The sequence below is a fragment of the Aspergillus versicolor genome, assembly GCF_001890125.1.
Source record: "Aspergillus versicolor CBS 583.65 unplaced genomic scaffold ASPVEscaffold_7, whole genome shotgun sequence".
In the NCBI taxonomy this organism is placed as follows: domain Eukaryota; kingdom Fungi; phylum Ascomycota; class Eurotiomycetes; order Eurotiales; family Aspergillaceae; genus Aspergillus; species Aspergillus versicolor.
In genome coordinates this window covers 530,941-552,739 of record NW_024467530.1, presented here as the reverse complement: position 1 = coordinate 552,739, position 21,799 = coordinate 530,941, and the positions used below count along the sequence as shown (strand labels likewise).

General features: G+C 49.5%; 7 protein-coding genes across 7 annotated transcripts; 2 read left to right on the top strand and 5 right to left on the bottom strand.

Moving 5' to 3' along the window:
• Positions 1–296: 296 nt before the first annotated feature.
• ASPVEDRAFT_767043 (protein phosphatase 2A structural subunit TPD3) lies at positions 297–3,122 on the bottom strand. The gene is made up of 9 exons (XM_040816366.1): positions 2,967–3,122; positions 2,784–2,889; positions 2,565–2,716; positions 2,023–2,514; positions 1,851–1,965; positions 1,646–1,790; positions 1,478–1,578; positions 1,087–1,424; positions 297–1,024 (listed from the first exon to the last, which is right to left on the bottom strand). The coding sequence occupies exons 1-9, from the start codon at positions 3,027–3,029 to the stop codon at positions 686–688; spliced, it is 1,851 nt and encodes a 616-aa protein (XP_040669842.1). The 5' UTR covers positions 3,030–3,122; the 3' UTR covers positions 297–685.
• Positions 3,123–3,641: 519 nt separating this feature from the next.
• On the top strand, positions 3,642–6,343 carry ASPVEDRAFT_43524 (phenylalanine--tRNA ligase subunit beta). The gene is made up of 9 exons (XM_040812839.1): positions 3,642–3,905; positions 3,963–4,003; positions 4,067–4,086; positions 4,143–4,219; positions 4,273–4,402; positions 4,469–4,735; positions 4,787–5,028; positions 5,089–5,897; positions 5,974–6,343. Exons 1-9 carry the CDS (start codon positions 3,853–3,855, stop codon positions 6,135–6,137), a joined length of 1,803 nt encoding a protein of 600 aa, XP_040669841.1. The 5' UTR covers positions 3,642–3,852; the 3' UTR covers positions 6,138–6,343.
• A 309-nt stretch (positions 6,344–6,652) lies between these two features.
• ASPVEDRAFT_136421 (40S ribosomal protein uS3) lies at positions 6,653–7,762 on the bottom strand (the record flags this gene model as incomplete). Its single annotated transcript, XM_040807289.1, has 3 exons — positions 6,653–6,988; positions 7,140–7,453; positions 7,609–7,762. The coding sequence occupies 3 exons, from the start codon at positions 7,760–7,762 to the stop codon at positions 6,653–6,655; spliced, it is 804 nt and encodes a 267-aa protein (XP_040669840.1).
• Positions 7,763–8,385: 623 nt separating this feature from the next.
• Positions 8,386–10,796, bottom strand: ASPVEDRAFT_135600 (phosphatidylinositol-3-phosphatase YMR1; the record flags this gene model as incomplete). The annotated part of the gene is made up of 3 exons (XM_040807229.1): positions 8,386–10,146; positions 10,183–10,692; positions 10,773–10,796. 3 exons carry the CDS (start codon positions 10,794–10,796, stop codon positions 8,386–8,388), a joined length of 2,295 nt encoding a protein of 764 aa, XP_040669839.1.
• A 449-nt stretch (positions 10,797–11,245) lies between these two features.
• Positions 11,246–15,344, bottom strand: ASPVEDRAFT_171855 (putative respiratory complex assembly protein Rmp1). The gene is made up of 5 exons (XM_040808714.1): positions 15,151–15,344; positions 15,071–15,094; positions 14,594–15,006; positions 13,975–14,528; positions 11,246–13,748 (listed from the first exon to the last, which is right to left on the bottom strand). Exons 1-5 carry the CDS (start codon positions 15,295–15,297, stop codon positions 11,389–11,391), a joined length of 3,498 nt encoding a protein of 1,165 aa, XP_040669838.1. The 5' UTR covers positions 15,298–15,344; the 3' UTR covers positions 11,246–11,388.
• Positions 15,345–15,537: 193 nt separating this feature from the next.
• Positions 15,538–15,951, top strand: ASPVEDRAFT_85487 (uncharacterized protein; the record flags this gene model as incomplete). Its single annotated transcript, XM_040817705.1, has 1 exon — positions 15,538–15,951. The coding sequence occupies one exon, from the start codon at positions 15,538–15,540 to the stop codon at positions 15,949–15,951; it is 414 nt and encodes a 137-aa protein (XP_040669837.1).
• Positions 15,952–16,547: 596 nt separating this feature from the next.
• ASPVEDRAFT_54309 (uncharacterized protein) lies at positions 16,548–18,802 on the bottom strand (the record flags this gene model as incomplete). Its single annotated transcript, XM_040814914.1, has 3 exons — positions 16,548–16,586; positions 16,646–18,694; positions 18,734–18,802. 3 exons carry the CDS (start codon positions 18,800–18,802, stop codon positions 16,548–16,550), a joined length of 2,157 nt encoding a protein of 718 aa, XP_040669836.1.
• Between the last annotated feature and the right edge of the window lie 2,997 nt (positions 18,803–21,799).

The following is a 21,799-nucleotide window of genomic DNA, read 5'->3' as shown; positions in this document are numbered from 1 at the left end:
GTATTGGCTTCGCGTCTCGAACCATCCGTTTAGCAGCGGTTCGTCTAGCCATGATTTGTGCTGAGAGCGTCCCGCCGGCTTCTCACGTCGTTTAGAAGACGATGACGATGCAATAACTAATCGAAAGACACCAATGGCAAGGACAATTGAGAGCTGGGCGTAATATCCGCGAAGCGTGAGAAGCTCGCGGCGTTGTTGCTTCTCGGCATCCGAGACTGCAACAAAATGCCACGGCCAAGAAGAAGACATGTGGCCGGAAGAACTGTTCAATCTGCAGCTTGGAGTCTGGATCCTTAGATGTAATGTAAAATTGTATCTACTAAAGAGTTCGATTTGTTGCTGGAAGATTGACCTGGAATTAAAAGAACTGTAGCAAATTGGCGAGATGGAATTAATAATCTAGACCGAAAGTGCAAATCACATGATGGCATTCAACTCTCAACTTCGTGGATTCGTGGATTTTAAAGAACAGACATGATAAGTTTGGTTTATTCCAGACTATTGGATGGACCAAGAGAATCTACATTTAGAACGCCATGGAAGTTCCACCCCAGTCAGTTGTTCTGACTACTTCTAAGTTGACTAAATTGACAATCCCCCCAAGGTGTGAGCGCCATAAGGTTTTCTTCCGCTCACACTTAAGGTGCTTTACAAAACTGGCCTCCGTGAAATAGATAGTTTAGCCTTATGGCGAGGTCTGCATGACCTCCTCGTTGCTGCCGGCAGCAGTAGTTGCAAAGTACCGAACATCAACATCCTCATCAGCCTGGAGTTTTTCCAAGCTTGGAAGGACGCTCTGCTGGATGAGCTCTTGACCCTTTGGCGAAGGAGACTCGGTTTTGCCTTCCTTTTCTTGGTCACCTAGAGTGCCCTGTGCGGGAAGTCGTCGCAGTACGTCGATCAGGACAGCATAGGACTTGGCAACATTAAACCGAATGTTGGGGATTTCATCTGAAGTGAGTCTGTCAAGGATGGGTAGTACTGAGCTCTCGATGATTTCCAAAGTGACAACGGGTGCTAGTGTCTAAAAAAAGAAAAAATAACGTGGTTAGCTCGGGGTTCGTCAACGGGTGTTAGATTACATACTGAGATAGCGAAACATGTCGTCATTCTGTAGAGGTAATTAGGGTGTTGGCCCATTGCCATGACTTTTGGAATGATGGAGCCCTTAGCCCACTCGACGCCGAATACCTCCGTCAACTTCCTGAGATTTTGCGTGGCGGCCTCGCGGATAGAGAAGACGGTGTCTCCAAGCCAGCCCATACAGAGGTCGCTGAGTTGCTCGTCAAAGAAGGTCACTCCTAGCTGACTTGCGAGAAGGGGAATGTATTCAATGATGGCAAGACGAACTCGCCACTGTTTATCTTCGGCGAGTTGGACAATAGCGGGAAGAAGTGATTGGGATAGGAGTTCGATGCCAATAACTGCAACTGTTAGAAGTTGCATTCAACTCGTGGCTGTTTTGCTCGCAACTCACCCTTGTTAACCAACTCCAATTTAGAAATAATATGTAGTCGCACGTCAGGAAACTCGTCCTTGAGCATCTGAAGGAACATTGGGAGGAGGTGGGAGATAGTCCTGGGGTAGAGTTATGAGCAAGCGGCACAATGATCGGGTAACGTAGAACAATCCGAGGGACACTCACTCTTCCTTTCCAAGAATAGGCGCAAGTCCGCTAATTTGAGTCCCCAAGGCCGCGCGCACATGCTGAGATGGATCTGATACGAGGTCTTCCACGCTGGTCATGATTTCGTTGAGCAAAGTTTCCCGATCAATCAGAGAACAGAACCCTATTTAGCGATTAGTGAACTTAGCCAATTGCCTTGCCGGGGTAATTAATGCAGATATACCTGGTATCTGTCCAGCAATGGCAGTGCGAACTTCAGCCTCAGTATCCTTTAGAAGTTTAACAAACGATGGTACCATGTCGCGAGTGACAACTTCCTCATGCACGGCTTTCGCGATCTATGCGCCAGTTAGAAGACCTAGAGAAACCATATTCGGGAGCACATCCAAGCATACTTTCTCATATCTGTCCGCAACCATATATCTGACGCGCCAGCTTTTATCTTCAAACAAGCTCCGCAGAGATGTCAGCAATACGCCGTGGCTGGGTTGTTGCTCCTTCGGGATCTCTTCTGCAATGGCGATGAGAATATCCACCGTGAGTAGACGCACACTGTCCTGATCATCGCCAGCTAGGTATTGGAAGAGGGGTATCATTTCGTCAATGACGGTCGGGGCAGTCATCTCCTTCACGAACTTCGCGAGATTGTTGGCGGCTTGACGTCTGACCATGGGGGTTTCATCGCGTACGAGGCCAGCGAAAAATTGGCGTAAGGTCTGTTGCAGGGAAGAGGACGATTTCTTGTATGGGATGCAGTAGAGACCGGTAGCGGACACTTTTGAGGTGAACCAATCAGCCTTCGATAAGCGCTGGACCATTGGAACATAATATTCTTCAACTTGTTTCTCGGACAGCTGTTCGCCGATCTTGTTAAGTGACTCAACAGCCTAGAATAGGTTATTACAGAGATGCATAGGGTATGGTTGACATAACTTGCCTTTTCTCTCACCAAGGGCTCCTCAATGGCCGCTAGATTCTCCAAAGGAGAGAGCAGTACGTGGCCATATTCCGGGCCACCAACATACTCTAAAAAGGACCCAAGCTCTTCACTTAATGCGGTCAAAACTTCATCTTCATCCTCGACGGAATCTGAGTCGCAATAATCAATACTGTATTCGAAGCGAGAGTATCGGTTGCGCTTATATCAATTACTAACCGTCAAGGAATGGGATGAGCTCATCACGAGTTCTCTCGGGACCTAGAGCTAAGGCAATCGTTGAAAGACGGTGAATTGCATTGAGGCGGAGGAGGACATCATCGTGCTGGAAGGTTCATGAGTCAGGATAGACAGTTCCTAAGTGTACGTGATTTCGGGACTAGAAGAAATATTGCAACACACCTTTAGCTCATCAATGAGAACGGCGATAGGGTAGAGCTCGTCATTTTCACCCTGACCCTCCATCGCGGATGTGTTTTGATTATTTAGTATATTTTTTGGAATTAAGAAATGACCACAGAGCAAGGATGTGGCCGGTCCGATTCCTCCCTGAGACGACTGATATCACGCGAACACAGAGATCAACTTTTCTTCCTGGAATAAATAAAAGAACGAGGGTCTATTGCACGAGAGAGAGAGCAAGTCGAGCACCTGGGCAAATCCGAATTAGCTTAGGCTGTTGAGTGTGAGGTGGTGGATAGCGAAAGGGATAGTGCAATGAGGTCGTCCTCGGGGCGAGGCTTTCGTGGGGTTTGGGCCGCCGCAAGACACAAGAGCAGCAGCACACCTTGACGGCGGGATTGGGGTGGAGACAGCGTAGGGGGAGCCAACCTCAGGAATTCGTCAAATTAAAGATCCTCTGGGGAAGAGAGAGGTTCGGAAAAAGTGCCGCGAGGACTGGAATATTGGGGTTGCAGAGCGGGATTCTGGATGGATATTGTTGTGAGAGTGACGACGGGGCAGTCGGTCGTTTCCCAGCTTCGCTGAGCATCGGCTGTGGCTGGTGACCGACCGCCTTTTGGTGGTTCAAGGAGGGGTGCTTGCTGTGGCGGTGCTGTGGCTGCCTCCCGCCGCCTTTGCTCCTCAAATTTGTATGACTCCGTCCTTCGGACTGTGCTGTGACCCCGAATTGTACTCAACCGCGGGCTGAACTCAGGTGCATTTTTAATCTGATAAATTGCGACTTACTCCGCCTGCTCGATATCCCAGTCTCAGGTCGTGGGAGATTGCTTCACCCTTGCAAGCGATATTTTGACTCATCTGGCTGCGAACCAGAACCCCTCCCACCATGCCCACCATTTCGGTCGATAAGGCCGCACTCTTCAAGGAGCTCGGTAGAGAGTATGTGCAACTGTGTGGAGATTGAAGGAGGTTTCATATCTGATCTAGATGTCTTAGATATACCACCCAGGAATTCGATGAACTATGCTTCGAATTTGGTATGCCCCCCCTCCATACTCCCGGTCTTTGGTGGGGTTTGCGCTGACAGTATTGAAATACAGGCATTGAACTCGACGAAGATGTAAACCCTCCATTTCCCTTCCTCCAGTCTCGGAATTCGCTGCTAAAACAGACCAGACGACAGACCAGGACCGCCCGATCGTGAATGGCGTGCAGGAACCACCTCAACTCAAGATTGAAATCCCCGCGAACCGGTACGCCCCAGAGTCTGTGGCTTTTGGGCGCATATACTGAGAAATTATTACAGATATGACTTGCTTTGCTTTGAAGGGATTGCTCTCATGCTCAATATCTTCCTGGAGAGGAAGCCTCTTCCCAAGTATACACTAGCCAAACCTCCGAGCGGGGAACTTGAGAAGATCATTGTCAAGGAGGATGTGGGTAACTCCTACATTACCAAAGCTTGCGAGAGCCATGCGCACCTGCTAACTAATTGAGAATAGACAATGAAAGTTAGACCTCTTGTCTCTGGCGCAATCCTTCGCAATGTCACTTTCGACCCGGCTCGTTACGAATCTTTCATCGCTCTGCAAGATAAACTTCACCAAAATCTGGCAAGGCAAAGAACGCTCGTCTCCATCGGTACCCATGACCTGGATACTATCAAGGGGCCATTCACCTACGAAGCTCTACCGCCTAAAGACATCCGCTTCGTGCCTCTCAACCAGACAAAGGAGCTGGACGGCGAGGAGCTCATGGCATTCTACGATGTAGGACTCACTGCAGGCACGGAGTTGTGCGGATGCTGACCCTCATAACAGAAAGACAAGCACCTGGGCAAGTACCTCCATATAATTCGTGACTCTCCCGTCTACCCGGCGATCTACGATGCCAACAGAACCGTTTGTTCCCTTCCGCCCATTATCAACGGTGACCATTCCAAAATTAGCCTGAACACCAAGAATGTCTTTATTGAAATTACTGCACTTGACAAGACCAAGGTGGAAATTGTGAACAAGATCATAGTCTCCATGTTCTCTCAATACACATCCGAACCCTTCACGTAAGTACCTCATACATTCTTACTCCGTGGAATACAGACGGCTAATTTACCGCGGAATAGCATTGAGCCCATTCAGATCGTTTCTGAACACAACGGCGAGACGAGGGTAACTCCTGATATCGCACCTCGGACTACACAGGCTGAAGTGTCCTATATCAACCAATGCTGCGGTTTGCAGCTTTCGGCTGAAGAGATCTGCAGACTCCTCACAAAGATGGCATATGAAGCCACACCGTCCACTACCTCTCCTGATCTCATTGACGTCCACATTCCCCCAACACGTGCAGACATCCTCCACCAAGCGGACATCATGGAGGACGTTGCAATTGCCTACGGTTTCAATAACCTCCCCCGTTCTTTCCCCAGCAAGTCAGGCACGGTTGCCCAGCCTCTGCCAATCAACAAGCTTTCCGACATTATCCGCACAGAGGCCGCAATGGCAGGTTGGTCTGAGGTTCTGCCTCTTATCCTGTGCTCCCATGAAGAGAACTTTGGTTGGCTTAACCGCAAAGACGACGGCAACACTGCTGTCAAGCTGGCTAACCCCAAGACTCACGAGTTCCAAGTTGTGCGTACAAGTCTTCTGCCCGGTCTCTTGAAAACTATTCGCGAGAACAAGCACCACACTGTCCCAATGAAGATTTTTGAAGTTAGTGATGTGGCCTTCAAGGATATGTCCATGGAGCGTAAAAGCCGGAACGAGAGACACTTTGCTGCTGCTTGGTACGGCAAGACCAGCGGTTTCGAAGTTGTGCACGGTCTACTAGACCGGGTCATGGCAATGATGAAGAGCGCCTTCATCACAGGCGAAGAAGGTCTCGAAAATCCCGAGGTGAACGACTCCCACTACTGGATCGAAGAGTTAGAAGGTAAGTCCTCATGTCTAGTCCATTATCTGCCCCGCAAACGGATCGCCCTTTCTAACCATCCCCCCCAAAATAACAGACCCAACCTTCTTCCCCGGCCACGCTGCCTCAATCCACGTTCGCATCGGTGGCAAGGACTACAACATTGGGACCTTTGGTATCCTTCACCCGACCGTGCTGGAGAACTACGAAATGAAATATCCAGTGAGCACGTTGGAGATTAACATCGAGGCCTTCCTATGAGCGAGATGTGGAGTGGATTCAGTAAATTGGCGATTTAGAGCATAGATAGATACCTCATCTCGCGTCGCTCGATGCTCTGTGTAAATGGTTGCTTTAGGCTGGTTTCATGAGCTATAAAGATGAATAAAAAGTGAAATATTATTTGCCCACCTGCGGTTCATATGTATAATAGCGATTCCATGTGGACGTACGGAAATACAGTCCTACTACATAGTAACACTGCTCCAATCTAATTTATGCATGTAGCGCGGGCCCATTGTACAGTCGAAGCAGATGTAGATCGAGAATCGGGCGTTCATTTTGCTCGACGCTCTCCGGGATTGACCACTTCATGAAGATTTCCAGCAGTCCTCAAGCAAATATAAAAAAAAAATTTCAAGTCCAGCTAAATGGGCACTGTATACAGTCGGCTACCGCATATATGGCACGAAGAAAGGCTTTTTCGAAGTTCATAGAGTTCTTTATTTTTGGATCATGGAAATAGGGTAGATGACAGGAACAAAGATAAAACCAGATTACTCCTGGGCATAAGCCTCGCCGCTGGCACCGCCTTCTTGGCCTTCCGCCGCCTGTTGTTCAGCCAGGCGTTGCTGCTCAGCAGCTTGCTGAGCGGCAATAGCCTTGGCGCCGTAGTCCTGGCTGACGGGCTGCAGAACGGGCTGCTCCTCCTTAGGCTCGATGATAGTGACGGAGTCGGGGAGGGTCTTCTGAGGACCGGCCTTGCCCTCGGGGTCGGAGCCGCGCATGATCTTAACCTTGATACCAAGGACACCCTGGCGGAGGAGAACGTGACGGGTAGCGGAGTCGATGAACTCCTTAGCGGGGTTACCGGAGTGGATCATGAATCCGTCCTGGGAAGAAAAATTAGTGATCCATTTTCGCGCAGCCAAAACCAGTGGAAAGTGACAGTCCCCGAATTTACACCCCACGTTTATACACAGGGCTTTTCATTTAAAGACGTGATATCCATTGACATCTCAGATAGCGAAATAGCAGACATACCGTGAACTTCATGGACTTGGCACGGGCAGCACGGAGCTTTCCGGAGACGACAACTTCACAACCCTTGGCACCGCTCTCCATGATGAAACGGAGAACACCATAGCAGGCACGACGGACGGCGAGACCGTTGAGGAGCTTGTAGCGGAGAGACTCGCACTGAGCGACGGCGGAGAGACCGCGGTTCTGGACCTTGGCGGCATACAGGGAAACGGAGTTCTCGGGGAACTTGAAGCGCTTCTGGATGAGAGAGGTGAGCTCACGGATGCGGCGACCCTGCTCTCCGAGAACCTCCTGGGTGTGGGTGGCACGGATGACTATGAAAAACAAGAGTCTCCGTTAGCAATCACAATTCTTCGCAATTCTGCCATTGTTCCAGCGTTTTCATGTTTCTTTCAATCCAATTCCTTTCTTCCCCTTCCTTTCTTGCCCTATGAAACATCCTGGGGAAACGAAAAATGGGCGAACGTACTGATGTCGGTGACGGTGGGAGTGACACGGACTTCGACGCCGGAGTAGCCCTCCTCAGCCAGCTCGCGCTGGAAGAACTCGTTCAACTCGGCATAGAAGACACCGTCGGCGACGAACTTGCGGCGCTTCGAAATAGCTCCCTGGACAGCAGCCATGATTGCGTTTCTGCTGGTTTATTAGTTGTCGAAGAAACGGCCGAGGACACGGTGATAGGCGGTGCACCGAAGTTGGGAAGTCGTTCGAGGTCAGGTCGGTTTTGAGAAGTTCGGCGTTAGTGGGGAATTTTGGCAGTAGGGCTTCGCCTTCCTATTCGGGTCAGGGCTCAACCCTCGCTTGCTCTCCGCTCGCGCCTTCCCATTTTCGGATGCCAAGGCGTCCGAGCTTTTTCAGGCGCCAAGGCACCAGGTTTATACTTCGATATCATCGACCGACACACCAATGTCGAAGCCTAAAGAACCTAACGCCAATGAGCTCGTTCTTTATCACACGTAGATGATCAGCCACCTAGCTCACATTGTGATCCGTTTTTCCACAGACGGCCAGTCGTGCTTGGCAGCTATCAACATTAAACTGCACCAATAGCGAACAAAACTACGTAAGCAGGGCCAAAAAACCTGGACAAAGCAAAGAATTCATATAGATAGGGCAGGGACGAGGGGCGCTAAATACTGACTTCTAAAAGCCTACTCAGACTGGCACCTAGCACACGTGTGTAATCGCATCGCAGTATATGTTTATTCATGAATGGCATTTCCGGTGATCTGTCTTAAAAGGTCCCTCATCGCATCTCAACCTCCATCTGGCTCATACTTTCTGCATTGTGGTTTTGATCTTTGTCCGCAGATAGGGATAAGCTAGATATCCCGGAAGTCACTGCGGTTGCCCCATTTTGTGGTGGCGATGTCTGGTTTCCAGCCAGACCGCTACCTAGAGCATGGGTAGAGGATTCAAGACCTGTTAATACTGGAACTCGCCGCTCTGCATCCGAGCCTTCGCTAGATTTGGTCTGGGAATTGGTGGGCATGCGTGGTCCGTTCATTTCTGCGTTTGTCCGGCCAAAGGCCTCATTCCACCATCTCACTTCATCAACCTGAGGGAAAATCAATCGTTCTTTGCCTCGCTTGTTGTCATCAATGTCAGATTCGTATTTGGGGTTTACAAACAGATCTCTCCGGGCAAGGAAGTAGTCCCAGACACTGCGTGTTCGCTCCTTGGCTTTTCCTTCCACCCGCTCCTTCTCACTGTTGTAGAGGAATGTACCATATTGGCAGGAGTACAGGTGGTAAAGTAGGCGCCGCAGGAATCGTTCATTGAATTCAAAACGGGATGGATACTGATACAGCAGCTGATATGTCGCATCAAGGAATTGGTGAAAGACAGGGCTTGTCTCCTTCGGTTTCGTAATTTCCTTCTCAGCGACTGCCGTCCTCGGTACGGAACTAGGTTTCTTAGCACTAGGACTGTCGGACTCATATTCGCGAGTATCCCCATCCGACTCGCCCAGAGTCTCACGGCTTGTATTTTCCCGATTAAAGAATCCCTTAGCGCTGAGAAATGCGTTTTCGATCGCCTTTCCAGCACCGCCGCTCTCACCAAAGCTCCGTCCGGATTCACCTCCAATTCTCTCGTTCTCAATTTGGAACCATTTTTCAGAGTTCAGGTGTCCGGCTCTATGTCGGAACATGTGACCGAAGGAAAGCCAGTCCTTTTCTACTAGGATCATAAATCCCTCTAAAGTTCGGTAATAAGGATCGAGACAGAGTTGGCTTAGCGCGCTCAACTGACTTGTACGATCCCATCCATCCGAACAATGGATCAGCACGTGCGAATGCTGAAGGCCAACTTGGCGAGCGATCAAGCCAGCACCGTCTAGAATGCCAGCAATATGCTTCAGCCAACCGCTTCTTGCGAGCTGTTCCCGATTCGGACCAAGCGGGGTTACGTCGGACTCTTTCAAGGTATCGATCACTTTGTTCAATGAATCCCTCATAACATGGATGTTATCAATTCCAAGGTACGCCTTCGTCGCGAATTTATAGTTATCCATGTTTTCAGAGCCAAGGCCTACGGCTTGCATGGCGAAAGCATTGACGGTGGGTCGCGCATCGACAATCAGGTTATGTTGTTGCGCACCATATATGTGGGGTTTATCTTGCGATTCTTCGTCAAAGGACGAAATAAGCTCGGCTTCCAAGTCTTCGGCGTTTGTGACATCCGGCCAGCTCTGACTACTAGATGATTCGCCCTGTGTAGATGTCGAAGACTCATTTTCTAGATGTGGTGGCGTGAAGTTGGCAAGCGGTCTTTCCGATCGAGTTGTGGCGAAAATGGCAGCCAAAAGCTTCTCATCCTGAATGCTTCGATTCCCACGGAAACCCACGAGTGGTTGGGAGCTTCTTGTGATCGAACAATTGTTGACAGGGTGTAAGTAGGTTAATACCGGTATCCGCGCACGAGATCTATACCGCCCGGCATAGTTTAATGTGTTGTCTGAAATACTGGTAGGCACGGCAAACAGGGAGGGATAGGTTGGCGAAAACTAGAAAGCAGCTGAGCTGGTTGTACGAAAGAAAACTAGCAACGGCATAGATAAACATACCCCATAATCAGAGTTCATCTGCGAGATGCGCCAACCAGGGCCATCGCGGTCGACACCCTGTCGCGCCAATTCCTTGCTAGGATCATAGAGCTCCCAACCATCGAATGCACGCTCGGGAGGAGGCGGTTGAAAGGTAAAGGCGTAAAGTTTGTCTATCCGCCCCAACTTGCATGTCCACGACTTGATACTCTCATAAACATCTCTGGCCTTGTTCTCGTTTGTAAAGTAGAAACAAACAAAGTTGAAATCTCGACATCGCAGGCGAATGGACGAGGGCTGACGGGATATGGCCGGAGCTGGGCGGTACGTGCAGAACGATATGATGGGATATGTTATCCAAACTTCCTTCGGTCTAACTGGCGCACCCTGCGCCTGTACATTGTCTGGAGACTGTGGAGGTATGGCAGAGAAGATAATATGGTGCGGGGTGAGGTGAAGGGTGCCGACAGCTTGGTCTCCACGGCGTGCTAAGGTCACATCTTCAACCTAGAGTGAGATAAAACTTAGTTAGTTCCATTTCATTAAAGGTCACTTTATAGGCTTCTTGCAGTCAGGGCTTAACACACCCTAGCAACCCGTGTTTTCTCCATGCCTGTCACGTAGCGGGTCGGCCTACTTCATGGCTGGTTTGCGCGCAAGTCCAGATAGGCTGATTCGGCTCAGTTAGAGGAATCTACAGATCACACCGAGCAATATTGAAAAAGGAATGAATGTCTTCAAAATAAATATATCAATAGAACAAGCGATTGTTTGCAGTGTCAGATCAGATCAGGAGCCAGATGCACGGACTCGGTCAGATGCGGGCCCCTCGCTAAATTGGACAACTACGTCAACACCCGTCTCCGGTAACTGTCAGGACGCCCGAGTTGAGAGTTCAGCCAGACCAGGCACGGCATGCATTTAGAACAGAAAGAAATTAACAAACAGTTTTTACTATAACAGTGAATTTGTGCTTGGACTATAATCGGCTGAAACTATTTATTGTATTTGCCATTTACCACTTAATCTAAGAAATTGCATAAACCTAACATATATATAACTCAGTTTATGTACTTTATAAAGTGTGGTGGTATTAAGTAGTTCCTTTTTACAACGTTAAAATGCAGTATATATACATCGCTTCTTAGGATAAATGCGCACCTATCTATACCAAAATCCAATTATGCTCACCAGCCTATCTCCTTATACCCTCATTCCAGCTACCGCACGCTCTTCTGCATCTAATTCCAGGCCAGAAACCATGTCGCAGGCGACGTTGTAAAATAAAACAAAATGTTTACCAATCTGCCGGCGCGATGAAACAGACTTGCCGGGGTGGATTTCATCAATGTAGCGAGGCTCTGAGGTTGTTTGCAGGTAGAGATCCGTCGTCGAATGGGCTTCATACGGCCCACCGTCGTAAGAAGCATGGAAGAGCCGCCAATCACGGACATCATACTGGTTCACAAGTGTCCCTTGAACATCATTTACCGGCTGGTAAACATATTCAGCCTTAGTGCATGCAGTCATGCCTACCTCCTCACTGTCTTGCTGTAGAAGGTAGTTTGGTATATTTAATGTTGTGAATGCTGGTAGAGGAATATCCCTATTACTCGTTCTGCTTTCTTTGAGTTCAAGTTGCACGTCTTCAAGGACAGAGTCAAGAAAAGAAACCCCATGGGGTCCAGTTAAAAGGTCATGGGTCAACTTTCTTGTGAACCGAATGTCCGCGATGCTCTCTGGTAGTAAGTGGTCGACACTGTTTTCCATCAAGTTCACTTGTGCACCACTAATGACTAATTCATTTTGGTGTTTGCGTATATTTTTGGGTGGGTGAGTGAACTCTAGCTCGAGGGATGGGAATATGTTTGTATGGAGTGCCGATGGCACCAGCCGAATGCGATAAGAGGTTGACTCAACACGCTTTGGCGCCAATTTACCAAGAAGCCGTGAAACTCGAGGTACATCACTAACAAAGGTCCGTTCAAGAGACATTTGACCTAACTGAGACGCGCTGGCCTGGCCTTTTTCGATAGTTGGCTTGCGGAGAAAGAGACATTGACCAAGCGTTGCTGTTATTGATTCGCGGACTTCAATAGCGGTTCCAAATTTCGCACTCCAAGAGGGTTGTCGTCGAAGGAAAGTAAGTAGTTCTTTACAAAGCTCGGATTGCCCCTCATGTAGAAGATAACCAGGTAGGATCGGCAATCTTTCGCTCTCAGGTGTCTGCCATCGAAACCATGGCTTCTCCCGAACCTGCCAGGGGGCAGCCTCTCCAAGATCGACATCATGCATTCCCGAGAGCTTTGAAGCAGGGAAATAAGTGCTGAATGGCGCAGAGGGTGAAGCGGCTTTGTTGAAAGCTAGGTGCAAGGTTCTTCGAGCATCTTCCACATTCCTTTCGTTTTCGGGAAGGACATGCATCCGACTGGGGAACTGTAATGAATCCAACTCAAAGGAAACTTTATATGTAGTCTCAACCCAGGAAATAAAGCCAGGGCTAAGCGCCTCAGCAAAAATTTTAGTATTCTCGTTGTCTGGAGACGGGAGGCCGAGCTCAACTGCTTGTATCCTTTTCGTATAATCATTGATGATCTCACGGATCGACTCACACGGGCGTTGCTTTCCGGTGACCCTTACAAGTCCCAAAGAATGTGTTACATCGATTGTCGTTTCGTGTATATTAGCCAGCTCTTCAAACGAAAAATAGTTCGAACCTGTAAGCAGGGTCAAGGAATAAGTGGGAAGGCGGATATCGAGTTGTCCAATTTCGCCCGCCTGCCCAAGCTGCCAACAATCACGGAGAACTTGCTCAATCAAAAGGTCCTTGCCTTTGAGAGCCCGGGACGCGGCAATCCTATCGGCGATTGTTTCTTGGGATGCCGGTCCTGTCTCTAGGTAAAGTGAAGTGCCAGGTTTCCACTCTGCATCCCAGTGTTCAAGATGTGCTGGACTTCCTTCAGCACCATCATTTCGTGCTTTCAATGTTGTAGAAATATACTTGGAGAGTTGGGGAGCCGTAAAAGAAGGCCGAAGCCTGCTTCGGAGATCCTCCCAATCGGGTGGCGCCAACTGTTCTCGTGGTCGATGCGGCGCGAGAAAGCTTTCAATCCGTTCAGCTATCACTGCGCTATCGGAATAAGATGTATCTGGTTGGAGCTCGCTCAGCATGATCGGAAGTTCGCCTGCTTCTTCCTCGGATGATGCTTTGAGCGGAGGCTGTCGGCGAGGTTTCTCCCGCACGACAAGGACTTCACCCGGCTTTCCAAGGGAGGAATATTCAAGTTCGACTCTCCGACTTTTATTTCCAAACTTTCTCCTATTCCGCTTTCGGTCGGATTCGCGATGGCGGCTCGAGCGATCATGGTGTTGGTCATGGTGTGTGTCGTCGCTGGAATTGCTGGCCGTATTCTGGTATCGAACAAGATAATGCCCACGTTGGGTTAATGAGGCGCAAGCAGCGTGTGGCCGACATGCTGAGAGTAATTGACGGTTTATAAGGCCCCCCGCCTTTATAGCTGATTGAGAAAGCATTGGGAATGGGCGACCTAGGCAAGACAGGTCTTGAGGTCTGCGACAATCCGCGTACTGAAGCTTTGGAAATAATTATGTACTAATCCTAAATAAGAATAGCGTTGTATCTTATCGATAGCGATCATCCCCTTATATAGTCTGGAGTCTTGGGGAAAATCGAATTGGCCACTTGCACCTGCAGGACAAGGCAGGGGGATTTAATAGTTATAAATATACTTGGTATTATATAGGCTGTTGGGGATTATTGTATATTACTAACTTCCCAGCTCCGTAAATTCTCACGAACGTCGAACTCCGACAGTTCATGTTCTGTACTACGATTTCTCCAAGTCTTGCCCTTGGCATTATCATAGAGCTGGTGCTCAATGCTTCCGTTCTTTCGGTTGTGTTCAATCGCTGGAGCAAATTCTAGCGTCTGGTTTGCATTTGAGCGGCTCGCACTCTTTGCGCGCCTTTCAAACCCCGGAGAGAGAAGGTTGCGCGTTCCGGTCTGGTTAGTGGTGCCTGCACCACGATGTGAAGGGCGTTCATCATGATAACCCTCAGATTGCATGGAGTCAGGATCTCGTGAGTCGCTCCGGCAGATACTTCCAGAGAATAGCCCTTCAATTAATTTATCCGCGGGTAGGTCGTCCGCGCGAGAAGTCCAGGAGGCCGCCAATGTGCGTCGGTACATCTCTTGCATATCAGCGACCTCTCGACTCTGGGTGTTGATCAAAGGTGGCTGGCCCGAGTCATCAGCCTCGGCCTGCTCAGAAGCCACGACGCCTGTTATCCCACCGAAAGCCATAGCGGATTTTAATGGCGGACTAAATATCATTAGCAACGCTCGCCGAACGAAATGAGTTTAGATGTTTCGAGGTATTGGACATACGTCGTGAAGTTGCGATCTCCTTCTATTTGTTGCACAGATATGCCAATTTTCAGTGTGCTATTTATCTTGCTGTCCTGCATCAAGTATCGGCGGATGATACCCTCGTCGTCATCGCTTTTGTCTACATACTCGCATAAATTGAGTTTCACCCTCCCCAGAAGATTCTTCTCAGCATGAGCACCAGATGAAAATTCTTGTATAACTTCAAATTGGATTTCGCATTCATGGAGGGTTTGGTCGCGCTCGATCGTCATCCTGACTTGCACAGTCCGTTCATAGTGCCAAGATGCTTTATGCTCATGGATGAGCGATTTGTCGGTTGTCCCATGATGCTCATTGGCATTTGAAGAGGGTAACCGCCATTTTATATATGCGGCTCCGCTAACGAGAGGAATATTGTTCAGGTCGATAATCTAAGTTGCAAACCAGCCCGTCAGCGCCGAACGAGTCGCAATGAGAGGTACGGGGTTTGCCCACTCGAAGAACTAACTCAAACCTAGGCTATTAAATAGGTTATTATAATGTATTTTAATTCAAGCAGGTAGAACAGGACTTGCCCTTCTGTTTTTTGGGACTGCATGTGTCGCGATTAGCAGAATGGTAAAGCCAATGAGGTCATCGCACCGGCGAATCATGGGGAAGAAAGGAGAAATGTTAGAGAAAGCAGTAACATACCAAAAGCTTGCATTTTCGTCAAAGGTCATATGCGACCCAGCAGTAATAAGAACAGTCCCTCATTCGCATCAATCTGGGTGTTCATCCCCGTTGTCATCGTTGCGCATCCCAGTTCCATTCTCCAAGGGCGGTGGACCAGCATCTGCCGGCAGATACTCACCGCCAGATGGGCCCGAGCCGAGTGACTCGAGAGGCCAGAACTTTGTAAAATAGCTTTTCAGCTTTTGATATTGCGCTCTCGACAGTGGCAACTGACAAGCGAACCAACGATGGATCAACTGCCACTTTCTCCTCCCTCCGAACCGATGTCCTCCCCTAATAATACGCCGGCTCCGCTAGAATCCCCTATCCGCACAACTTCAATCCACGATTTGCTCCCCGACATTCGCGTACCGAGTGAGCCTTTACCGACATATCGATACCACCCGGTTACATGTGCTACGATCAACCCTGAAGATGTGCGGTCTGAGATCCAACAACTGCGCAAGGAATTCTCCAGCCCGGAGGCTGCATCGAAAGCGCAGGAACAAGTTGCGCGAGAGCTGAAGCAGAAATTAGAGGACGCGGATAAGAAGCGCGAAGAGGTGCAAAAAGCTATGGACAAGAAGATCAAGGAGCGGAATACCGAGTTGAAGGTTCTTTCAAAATACCAGGATGGGAAGTCTTCGGCTCTTGCGACATAGGTGGGTTGGTAGTTGGATGGGATAAACAAAACTACGACCTTGAAGGCCACTGGACAGTGCGTCTAATGCAAGGCAACCTGGACTCTGAAATATTGATCGGAAACGCTTCCAAACGAGCGATCTACCCTTTGCCGCGCTCAGCTCTCAGATGCCTATCGGCAGTTGCTGACAGGCTGCGCGCTCAAAACATTTGACCGCCAGCTTTCGTCATCCATCCGGATCAGCCTGGAGACAATGCGAAATCAGCGAACGGGATCACAGCCAACTCGTTCACTCTGGCAGGGTTGATCCGGATCGGGATCGAGTATTACCCTAAGAGAATATGACGCAACTACGAACATCACCTACTAGTTCGTTTCAGGAGCTCATATACATTTATATACATTATGAGCAAGCTTGACCGGTAGAACGGTAGAACGGTGTCGCGTGAGGACTGAACCTAGCACTTCATACCAAAACATTACTATATAAGACGCACAAAACTTGATTCGTTAATGTCAGATGCATAGTTATCCATGTCCATGTCTAAAGGAAAGTCGTCGCCCATTATTCATGGTCTTAAAATATATATAACCAAAATCCAAACATCAACCGCATCACAGGCTACCCAAGATCTGCATCAGAACAGGAAGCAACTGGAGAGAACAGATTAGTGAAAAGGTTTCAATGTATCTAGGATTTGTTCATAACTTACCTCAGAAACGTCGTCAATCAACGTCGTCGTCTCGTTAACGAACTTCTTGGATAGCAGGTCATTGGCGTTGGTCAGGAGACCGCCAACCTGGCCGAGAAGATCGGGAGTGATGACGGGCGCGACCTCATCGATGAGACCCTTGGTCTCGTCGACAAATTTCGGTGTGAGAAGGCCAGTAGCGTTTCCAACCAGCGCGGTCACATTGTTGAGGAGCTTGGGTGTGATAACCGGGCCAACGCTGCTGATCAAGCTCTGAGTTTCCTCGACGAACTTCTCAGTGAGCAGCTTGTTGGCGTGATCCAGGACATCACCGACTTCCTTGAGGAGATCGGGTGTGATAACGGGTGAGACACTGCTGATCAATCCAGATGTCTCATTGACGAACTTGGGCGTCAAGAGGTGGTTGGCATTGGTGAGCAGGTCGCCGATGGCGCCGTCGTCGACAATCGGGCCGAGCTCTGTGATCAATCCCTTGGTGTCTTTCACAAATTCCTTGGTCAACAAGTCGTTGGCATTGCCGAGAAGGCCGCTGACTTGCTTGAGGAGCTCGGGTGTGATAGAGGGAGAAACAGTTCCGATGAGGCCGCGGGTTTCGTTGACGAAGTCCTTGGTCAGGAGATCGTTGGCGTTGCCCAACAAGCCGGCAACTTCCTTGAGAACGGCCGGCGTCAGAACAGGGGAGACAGCACCAATCAAGCTGCGGGTCTCCTTGACAAAGTCCGCAGTCAACAGGTCATTGGCGTTGCCCAGGAGTGAGCTGATCTCCTTGAACAGCGAAGGCTTGAGCAGCGGACCAACAGACTCTATCAATGACTGGGTGTCGTTCACGAATTCAGGAGTCAACAAGTGGTTGGCGTTACCCAACAATCCAGCAACTTCAGCAAGGAGATCCTTGGTGATAACTGGCGACACCGTGTTGATCAATCCCTTGGTGTTTTTCACGAAGTCCGCACTCAGCAAGTTGATGGCGTTCTTGAGGAGGGTGCTAATATCCTTGATCAGACTAGGTGTCAGAAGAGGACCAGCAGCCTTGAGCAACTCCTTGATCTCCTTGGCCAATTCAGGAGTTAACAAGGTGTTAGCATTTCCAATCAGCGAGTTAACCTCCTTAACAAAGCCAGCAGTTAGAAGTGCGTTGCCGTTCTTCAGGAGCGTGGAGATCTGTTTAAATAGATCAGGCGTTAGAAGAGGACCAGCAGAGTCAAGCAGGCCCTTAAGCTCTTTGACCAATTCAGGTGTCAACAAGGTGTTGGCATTTCCGATAAGTGAGTTAACTTCCTTGACGAAGTCAGCAGTCAGAAGCGCATTGCCGTTCTTCAGAAGACTGGAGATCTGCTTGAATAGATCGGGCGTCAACAAGGGACCGAGGTTCTTAAGCAGTTTCTTAAGCTCATCCACGGTGTCCTTAGTCAAGAGTTCGCTCGCGTTGTCGAGAATATTCTCTAGCTTGTTGATCAAGTCCTTGGTCAGCAGACCCGACGCGAGGTTAAGCAGATCCTTAGCCTGCTGCGTAGTCTTGTCATCAAGCAGATATGCGATGTGGTGGAAGAACGATTCAATATCTTTGATCAACGTGGGCGAGAGCAGACCAGTGATGCCCTGGAGGAAATTGCCAATGTCTGTTAGGGGGTTGCCGGTAGTACCATCGGGAATGAGCCCTTCCAGAGGGTTGTCGCTACTGGAGGCAGTTGACGAGCTTCGGGGCTTGGTGGTCGTGGCCTCTTCTTGCTCTTTTGTACTTGTTGGATCTGAGGTTTCGGTGGGAGCAGCAGTCTCATCCGAAGTCTGATCGGTAGTTTGATCCGCAGTGCCTGACTTTGAGGGAAGAATGGACGAAATAATACCGCCCAAAGGATCTTCCTCTTGATCGTTCGTGGCGGCAGTCGGGGCGGCCGCTGCTGTCGTTTGCTTCTCAGTAGTTTCACTCGTCTCTTCCTGGTTGTTCTCCTGTTGGCTGTTGACAGCACGAGTTGCAGTTGGTTCAGCAGCTTCCGCCTCCGCCGCCGTTGGAGCTGGCTCGGCTGCCTTTGTCACTTGGGGTGCAACAGACTGCTCCGTGGGTTCAACGCCATTTTGTGATGAAGAGACCTGAGGGGCGGGGTTTGCCAGAACAGTGCTAGAAAGCACAAGTGCTGAGAGGACCGTTGAGAAACGCATTCTGACTTTCTTAGTCCCCGTCCGCACTTCACAATCACAGGGGATTGACAAGGGATTGACAATGATTGACAGCGGAAAGAAAATCAAGACTCGATTTGGGGGCGCGGAAGATTAAGGCTCTTTATACTAAGAAAGCGAAATATGGTCAAATACCCCCGCTTGCCCCAACTATTGACTCTCAAGGGCCGAATACGTAGGACGATATTCCCCGCATGTGAGGTGATATGTTGCCCGTCTCACTACGTATGTTTTTGTGGAATTTTTCCCTGTTTGATTCCCTGTCTGAACACCTAACGACCATGGGTATGGTATGTCTTGGATCTAGTTTGGCGGGGCTCATTCCTGTTTAGCTTACAGTGACGAGGATTTGCTCATTAATCGCTCTTGATCTAGATGGCCACGATGGGTCCGGGAAGCCCGCGATTATTACCTAGTTAGGAAAGGTAAGGGACGATGATCGTCGTTGAGAGTAGACTAGCAGAGAGAGGTTGGTCGAGACTCGAGGCTCCGGGCAAGCTCTGGCCATCAGTGAAGATGACCCAAGCCATTCTTGCTTGTATCAATGAAAAGAGCGCCAAATCCCATCTATTTTGTTGGATATAACAACAACAATAGATTAGGAAATTATTTCGAGTTGCGTTCCAGTACCTGGCAACCACACCTGGCATCTGCACGGTTGGCGGGTTCCCTACATTGAAAGTGCCTGGGTCTCTTGGTTTGGTTTTCGGCCTATCGACAAAAGGGAAGGGATCGACTGCTCATTGCCCAAGACCCGTCACCTCGTACCTTTGGGTCATGGAGCGCACGATGGAATCAATTGGTTGAACAGTAAACGTTCCGCAATCATTGGGTGGGTGTTAGCTGGTGAGGGTGGCAACGTTGTTCACTTTTTACTGCGGATACGACTGCTCTGCGCGGTGGCTGGTGTTGGTCCTTCTCAGCTACCCGTTCGTTCTCTCAGCTTGGCAGAAATTGACCGGAGTAGACACAGTCAAAGAAGCTTGTCTCCTGCTGGACTGTCGCGGCATCCCAAGTAGATAGCGTGTCGATTCTTATTGTTGCCTTGGGAGTGAAAGAGTCTTGGGACCCTTTCCTTCTCCCAGACCGGAGCCGTTGTACTGGAACCCCAGAAATTTTTGTGTAGGTGGGGAAGGCTAAAATGTCGGCGCCCGCACGGATTGGCTTTTTTGTTGGCTTCGAGGACGACGACGTTGAATGGATTGTTACGAGCTCAGCTTTGTTTTGGACTCGGCAACATGTGATAAAGGAGAACGTGCAGTTGAACTCCGAGCACGTACATCATTCTGCAGCCATGCGAGGGGGGTTTCTGCCAGGTTGTCGGAGCTTTTCCCTATGTTTCTCTGAGAAATGTGAGCTCAAACAGCGCCATGTATATTGCATGTCTCTCATGAGTGGTCACGCTCACACTAGTTCGCGATCAGCGGTGACCAATAATCAGGATTGGTTCGATCTCGGGAGGCTCTCCACAAAAATCTTGTTTTTGCCCCTTCGAAAAAGCCGAACGAGACGGGGATTTGGGGAACAAGTGCCGAATTTGTGAGGGGATCTTGCGCCTCAGCAAAAAACTGGGCCTGTCCTTCCAAGCGAAGTGTTTCTATTTTCTCACCTTAGCCTCCAGAGTCCAAAGAGGATGGGTCGATGGGGACGCTGTTGCGTATGTCGTATTGCGAATCTGAGAATTCGGCAATCTGGGGTTGGTGGACACTGAGTCTCCAGGCTGCAACGCTCGACTGCGGGTACGGTATGCGAGGATGGGAAGTCTCGGGATTGCATTCTATGGGAAAGAAAAGAATATCAGCGCAAGGGTTTCTGGAACAGTCCGCGCATGCGTCAAGTAGGGAGCTGCCGTGCCGCACAGTACCTTGACATCCCAGTAAGCTGTCACCCTGGGGACCTGTGCGGGTTCCCGAGTCCAGCCCTTCCTCGCAGAAGTGTCTTGGTCCCTCAAGCTTTGATTCCGAAGGAGATGTCACTGGTGAAGGAAGCGGGGAAATGGGACATACTATGCCAGACGTAGTATGGTAAAGCGAGGTCGAAGCAATTGCTTAGTGTAATGACCCCATCACCTCATCAGCGGCCAATTTCAAGTGAGCAGTCTAGTTGCTCGTTAGTCCGATCGAATGTCAGGACGGGTAAGCATCCGCAATCAAGCAAAAACGCCGAGAGTGTCGACCCTTCTCTCGCACTTAGCCTTCGAGATGAGATAGGCCAATGCAACCATGGATGCAGAGCTGTGGGTTGCACAGTGGGGACCAGCCCCAGACTCACAAGATTTTTGTTGGAGTGATTTACCGAGGATCACTATCGTCAGATTGAGTTCGAGCTCGACACTTCGCTGGGCGCTTCGCTAGGTGATAATAGGAACGGCCTAAGATTGACAACGCAGCCTGGGTAAAGACGGGCGTGTTATTGGCGCGTTCCAAGATAGAAGTGTCGGATGATTCCATGGTTGAAGGCTAAGATGGATTTCGGACTACCCCCAATCAGGTCAGGTGACGGATGCAATGTTCAACGGAGTGAATTTTTTCAATAATTTGCGACAATTGGACCCTGCACTGGCCAAGCGAGATAGTCTCATACGCAACAGAGAGTGCTGAGAAAAGTCTATTTACGCCACGGCCATGAGCACGATGCGAGGTGTTGACTTGGGTGTTGGTACGGCCCCAGCTCAAACGTGTCCTGCCTTGGACGCCCAATACTTCAAACCAAGAAAGGGAAGCTGTTTGCTTCTTACTGTGTGAGACAAGACATCAACGCTACCCCTTGCCATATTACCGTGCTGCGCTCGACTCAAACAAAACCTCCTAGGCAGTCGTATTGTGGGAAATTCTATCCTACGAGTCCATATTCGGTCCTCTGACACGCTTCGTCCGTTTCCACGACCCCCAAGCCAAAATATTAACAACAAAGAGAACGAATTCAAGGTACTAAGGACCATCGTACCCACTTTGAACCTAGGAATGAATGAATCCTAGC